Raw genomic sequence first — 6,804 nt, 5'->3', positions numbered from 1 at the left:
AGGCAAAGGCTCGTGTGCACAGAAGCAGGCAACTGCACAAACGCAGGCACACACAGGCAAAGGCTCGTGTGCACAGAAGCAGGCAACTGCACAAATGCAGGCACACACAGGCAAAGGCTCGTGTGCACAGAAGCAGGCAACTGCACAAATGCAGAGGCTTATGCACATACAAATAAACTTTATTATTATATTTTAAGAAAAGAAATGGGTTCAGAGATTAGCTAGAGGTGAAATTTTCATTTTAGATTAGGAGACTGTGGAAAGCTTGCCTGGTCATGGCCTACTAGCTAAGACTTGAGGAGAGGGAGTTGTGTGGGGAGGGTTCTCTCATTAGGGGGAGACTGTGGGCTGGGAGTGAACTGGGCATGTCACACAGAAGCTGCTGTGTCAAGAGTAGAAGGGAAACCACTGGGAGGCTTTTGGACAGAGAAGGAGCTGGTCTGATACATTTATGTGGTTCCCTGGTCTGATACATTTATGTGGTTCCCTGGTCTGATACATTTATGTGGTTCCCTGGTCTGATACATTTATGTGATGCCCTGGACACCGTATTGGGTAGGCCACTGGATGAGTAAGCCAGAGAAGTATGCTCAGAAATGAAACTATGAGACCCTGCACTTACACGGAGGAAGGTCTGGGATATAGTGCTGAAAAGTGGCTGGCTTCTGGACCTAGGCCAGCTGTCTTAGGTATGGCTATGGTTTTTGGAAAGATGAGAGTATCCATTTGCTGCAGGGACTGTAGAAGGCCAGGTGGGACAAGAACAGAATTTGTGTCCTTGGAAGATGTCAAATAGACAGGCACAGATGTGAGCTGGGAGTCCTGGGCCAGAGATCCAGGGTTGGGAAGTATCTGACTGTGGATGGTGCTTGAAGCTGTGAGTTTGGTGAGGCCACAGTCTGTGCAGAGGCTTTCTAAAGAAGCAAAGAATATGGTGGCGATTTTCATCACTCGATGGATCCAGGGACCAAGGGTTAGCCCTACCCTTCCTGATAACAATGCTCACAGATGTGGTACACCATGTGTTTGCTCTGTGCTCACACATGTTCACACACATGTGAACCTCACATGTGCTGAGAAACCTTTGCATAAGACGCCTGGAGTGACAGACATGGTTACTGAGCTGTGGTTGCTGGTAGCTATGTTGTCTCAAGAGCATCAGAGGTGAATGCTTGTAACTTTGCTAGGCTTTCTTAATTAGGGTTATTTTAAGTTTACTTAATGGGTATGATAGCAACTGTGGAGTAAGGAGTGAAACTGGCTCAAAAGATGTGAGTTTAAAAGGAGCTTGAGAGGCCGGGCGTGGTGGCGCACGCCTTTAATCCCAGCACTCGGGAGGCAGAGGCAGGCGGATTTCTTAGTTCGAGGTCAGCCTAGTCTACAGAGTGAGTTCCAGGACAGCCAGGGCTACACAGAGAAACCCTGTCTCAAAACCAAAAAAAAAAAAAAAAAAAAAAAAAAAAAAAAAAAAAAAAAAAAAGGAGCTTGAGGTCTGGGGTTGTAGGTCGGTGGCGGAGTATAAGACATTGCATTACATTGGGGATAAAAAGAGATTGGTCAATAGGACTGACATTTGTGGAAGTCTGAGGGGAACCTGAATCATAGCATTTAGTAGATGGGAATGAACTATTTATGATGCTGTTGCTATGGACGCCGTTAGGGGCATTAACTGTGCTTCAGGCTAGCTCAGAGGAGGTCAGAGAGGGTACCACAAAACAGTCATGGCTATCAAGTCCAATACTGGAGAGTTAGAGCCTGGAACATTCTGGGAGATATTTTTTTTCTTCTAATGAAATAGTTTGAAATAAGACACAGTAGTAGGGAAAGACGGGGAAGGGAGGCTAGACAGGTGGGTGGACTGGCAAGGGCAGTTGGGGGTCTCTAGAGGGAGAAGAGTGGGTGGGTGGTGCTCCCAGGCTATTCCTGACTCTAGGGGAAAGGATGTATTTATGAAATATTCTTTGTCCAGTTTTGAATTACAGGGATCAGTGTTTTATTTGGTTGGTTTTGGTTTTCAAGACAGGGTTTCTCTATGTAGCTTTGGCTGTCCCGGAAGTTACCCTGTAGACCAAACTGGCCTTAAACTTATAGATCTGCCTGTCTCTGCCTCCCAAGTGCTGGGATAAAAGGCATGCGCCACCACCATCTGGCTCACAAAGGCCAATTTAAATATCAAAACCTTATTTCAAAATCCAAATAACTTTAAAAGTAGACACAATCTCAATTTCCCACATTACCAGTGTAATTCTTTTTTTACTTGTTCTTTGATTTTCATGATTTTCTCTTTGCATTAATTTTTTTTTATTTTATGTATGTGAGTGTTTTGTCTGCGTGGATGTATGTGCATTGTGTGCATGCCTGCTGCCCACAGAGGTCAGAAGAAGGTTTTGGATTCCCTGGAACTAGAGTTACACTTGAGAACCACCATGTAGGTGCTGGAAACCAAACCCAAGTTCTCCACAAGAGCAGCAAATTCTCTTAACCACTGAGCTGTGTCCGTGTCTGTGTCTGTGTGTGTCTGTGTGTGTGTGTGTGTCTGTCTGTCTGTCTGTGTCTGTGTCTGTGTCTGTGTCTATATGTATGTATGCATGTATGTGTGTGTCTGTCTATCTGTGTGTATCTGTGTGTGTGTGTATGATTTTTGTATTTCCTGGGATGGTGGCCTTGAGGCATGAAGGATAGAAATTTGGGGTTAGATTCCTTGGGCTTTGCCTCTGTAGGTTGAAAATACTTCCATCTCAGTCCACCATGTCTTCTGATTCAAAAGAATGGGGAAAGGTCAGGAGTGGGCCAGTCATGGCATCCCAAAGCTGGCAGGGTCTGCACTGAGCATCCCACAGGGAGAGTTCATCCCAGATGTGCTTTACAGAGTCCATGGCTGATGTGCTCACTGCTCGTCAGTCCATAGACCGTCAGGGTCAGGATGAACATCCACGGAGGACCATAGCCACCAAAGCTGGACGTGGCTCAGTCCTCTGAGCACCCCAGTTCTGACTCAGGAGGAGGCGCAGGGAATCAGTATGATTTGTTGGCTGAATCAGCAGGTGGTTCAGGACTCTACCCATCAATAGCATCCGGCTACGGGCTCATTCATACCATTTGCTACCACCAATGGTCTCAAGTCCCTCCTCCAGGAGCTCACTGACCTCATGGAAAGGACGTACCAGGATGCTCTTGGTAAAGACAGAAATAAATGTTGGTTGTTTTTCTTGAACTGCGGTCACATGGTTGACAGAAGCCACGGGAAGAAGCTTGATTTGGCTCACACAGTTGAGGGGATACAGTCCGTTGTGCAGGGAAGACAGGTAGCCAGGGAAGCTCCGTGCCCAGTGGTGAAAACTTGTGCCCAATTGTGAGAGCTTGTGCATGGTGGCAAGAGCTTGTACACAGTGGTGAGAGCTTGTGCATTGTTGTGAGGGCTTGTGCACTGTGGTAAGAGCTTGTGCTCAGTGGTGAGGGCTTGTGCTCGTTGGTGAGAGCCTGTGCACATCTTTCTAGCTCAAGAAGCAAAGCTCAGATAAAAGTAGGTTCAGAGTTCAACAGTTCCCTTCCCTTGTTCAACAATCCACCCCTGCCAGCCATGTCTCCTACCCCAAAGGTTCTACAACCTCCCCAAACAGCACTGCTCTCAGGAGAATGTGGCTACGGGACAGTCTGGTCATTCCTGACTCCAGAGGGAAGGACAACTTACAAAGTCTTGTGTGTGTGTGTGTGTGTGTGTGTGTGTGTGTTGTGTGTGTATTGATTATAATTAGCATCAGTGGTTATCAATTTAAAATTCAAATTCTTATTCCAAAATCCAAATGCATTTTTAAGGTGGGTTTTAGGGTTTTAAAAAAAAAGATTTATTTATATGAGATACTGCAGCTGTCTTTAGACACACCAGACAGAAGAGTGCATCAGATTTCATTACAGATGGTTGTGAGCCACAATGTAGTTGCTGGGAATTGAACTCAGGACCTCTGAAAGGGCAGTCGGTGCTCTTAGCCACTGAGCCATCTCTCCAGCCCCAGGTTCTAGGTTTTTAAAGCAGCTTTTAGCTTACTAATTTCCAGTATAATTCTATTGTACTGAACAGGCTTTAGATTTTGTTATTCATTGTCAAGTGTTTGCATGCACATGTGTGTGAAAGGGATTCATACAGAAACCTAAGTCATGAGGCTGGAGATGACTTGGTGGTTAAGAACACTTGCTGCTCTTCCCGAGGACTGGAGTTCCCAACACGTGCAGTAGGTGGCTCACAGCAGCCTATAACTCCAGCTCCTGAAGATCCAACACTCTCCTCTGGTTTCTGAGATCACTGCGAATGCACGTGGCAGACATACACACAGACAAATATAGATATGCAAATGTACACATAAGGGATTAAAAACAAGCAAACCCCCACAGCCTTGATATTTGGGTTCATGGTGGCTTAAATGTGTGCCTTTTGGATTTTATAGGTGGCCCCTGAAGAAGATGAGAGGAAAAGGAGGCGGCGGGAAAGAAATAAAATTGCTGCTGCCAAGTGTAGAAACAAAAAAAAGGAGAAGACAGAGTGCCTGCAGAAAGTGAGTCCTGCCTGGTCCAGCCTCTCCTAGGGGATGGAAAGCCTTGTGGGTGGGGCAGAAATGCCAGCTGTAGGCAGAGGATGGAGCAAAGCTATTAGCATGGCAGAAGAGGCTCTAGAGATGTATGTATCTACACACACACACGTGTACATATTTATATACATACATACAAACATACAAACATACATACATACATATGTGTATTCATATATCCAGGGCCAGCAAGCTGGCAAGGTGCATGAAACCTGGCACCCTAGTTTGATACCCAGAACCCACTGTGGAAGGAAAGAACTGATTTCTAAAAGTGACCTCTGACCTCCTCATGCATGCTGTGACACAGACTAGTCCACAAATCCCCAGCAGTTTCGAGACTTTCGAGTCACACCAACATAGTTAAAGAGACTTTACTCACCGGTTTTACCAAATACAACAAAACTATAAAACCCTGCTATTGCCTTTGGCTCTCGGCTTTCTTTTCCATGTGTCCCAACTTCCGAGGCCTCTACAGGGTTCATACCACCTTCCACCTAGCTTGATCATCCCGTCTTTGTGGTACGATGGTTCCTCTAGCAGGTCTCTCTCAGTTTGAGGAGCCCGAAGGTTCCCAGGTGGTCCCCCACCTCCCTGCTCCTTGGTTCCCTCCGTTGATTGTCCTCTCTTGATTGTCCCTCAGGAGTCAGAGAAACTGGAGAGTGTGAATGCTGAGCTGAAGGCCCAGATCGAGGAGCTGAAAAACGAGAAACAGCATTTGATATACATGCTCAACCTGCACCGGCCCACCTGTATCGTCCGGGCTCAGAATGGACGGACACCGGAAGATGAGAGGAACCTCTTTATCCAACAGATAAAAGAAGGAACATTGCAGAGCTAAGCAGAGGTGGCATGGAGGCAATTGGGGAGTCCTTACTGAATCCTCCTTTTCCACCCCAAACCCTGAAGCCATTGGAAAACTGGCTTCCTGCGCACTTCTAGAATCCCAGCAGCCAAGAGCCGTTGGGGCAGGAGGGCCTGTGGTGACCTACTGCATTGTCCCACTCTGCCCCCGAGTGAACCGTGGAGCAGGCAGGAGCATCCTTTGTCTCACCAATTCCAGGATTTAGGCCTTACCATCTCGGCCAGTCTCAGATGACCTAGCTGGTCCCAGGCTGGGGTCCTATGCAAAGCAGGATCCCACTAATGGGATTCAGGCAGAAGTGTCTACCTTGATAGGTGGGGTGGGACCACATCCTCCACTGCGGCTGACAACGTCCTTCCAAAGGAATATGGAACGAGAACATTCATTATTGAGGCTGTCCAATGGCCAGGGTATGCTTTCTAGAAAAATATGCTGTTCTGTCCCAGAATGACTGTGCATAGGGTATCCGTTTCAGAGCCTGGTGTTGTGCTATTTAGATGTTTGTCTTGCACAACATTGGCATGATTTTTCCGGGAGTTTCATCAGATCTGATTTCTGAGAGTCTGGGGAATCTGCCATGGTGGACAGTGCCCCTCAAAAGCATTTGTGTGGCCACATGAACTTGCTGGCGCCAGGGGAGTGAAACTGGCTGATGACCAGCTGTGCAACTTTGTGGACGACACCTTTCCCTGTACCCACTGCAGAGGAAGAACCCTGGGCACAGCAGCTTTGTCCTTGGCTACAAACTGTTACAACGTCACAAAATGAAGGCACAAAGTTCAACTTTCAAAGGGTGTAGGACTCCATACTCAGTGACAGGGCAGGAAGAGCCAAAGATAACCACAGCCACAGCCTGTGGAGACCAGGGTTGGAAGCCAGGTGCAGGGCCAGGCATCTGCTTTGTGGGATGTTAATGGCGCTTTTGTCTTGTAGCTATTTTGAGATGTGGTCCAGAGCATTTCAGCTGGGAGATCTACCTCTGGCCACCAGGACTCTGGCTACTGTTAAAATCCTGATGTTTCTGTGGAATCCTCAGTGTTTAACCCCACTCAATAGTATCATTACAGTTTTCTGTAAGAGAAAATATTACTTATTTATCCCAGTATTCCTAGCCTGTCAACATAATAAATATCGGAACAAGACCTGGTAAACGTTAGTGTGGCACTGGTTTCTGCTAAGTGTTGAGATAGTGACACGACATCTCTCTCTCTCTGTCACAGGGTGCTCGGTCAGCACTGAGGGTTTGGGGCTGGGTGGCATCCTTGGTTCGTGGGGAGACCACTAAGTAGTGCAGTTGGCTTTTTTAAAATGTATATTTTATGTGTATGGGTGCTTTATCTGCATGTATGTCTGTGTGCC

At 46.9% G+C, this 6,804-nt stretch overlaps 1 protein-coding gene across 1 annotated transcript in view; it reads left to right on the top strand.

Moving 5' to 3' along the window:
- Positions 1-6,596, top strand: part of Atf3 (activating transcription factor 3) — a 13,991-nt gene extending 7,395 nt beyond the window's left edge. The window contains exons 3-4 of the mRNA XM_021166899.1: positions 4,443-4,550; positions 5,224-6,596. Coding sequence (XP_021022558.1) covers positions 4,443-4,550; positions 5,224-5,421 — 306 coding nt within the window. The 3' untranslated portion in view covers positions 5,422-6,596. The remainder of the gene's footprint in view (positions 1-4,442; positions 4,551-5,223) is intronic.
- The last annotated feature ends 208 nt before the right edge of the window (positions 6,597-6,804 follow it).

Source organism: Mus caroli, chromosome 1, assembly GCF_900094665.2.
Source record: "Mus caroli chromosome 1, CAROLI_EIJ_v1.1, whole genome shotgun sequence".
Classification (NCBI taxonomy): Eukaryota; Metazoa; Chordata; class Mammalia; order Rodentia; family Muridae; genus Mus; species Mus caroli.
Note: the sequence above shows the minus strand (reverse complement) of the source record. Positions and strands in the feature narration are given on the sequence as shown.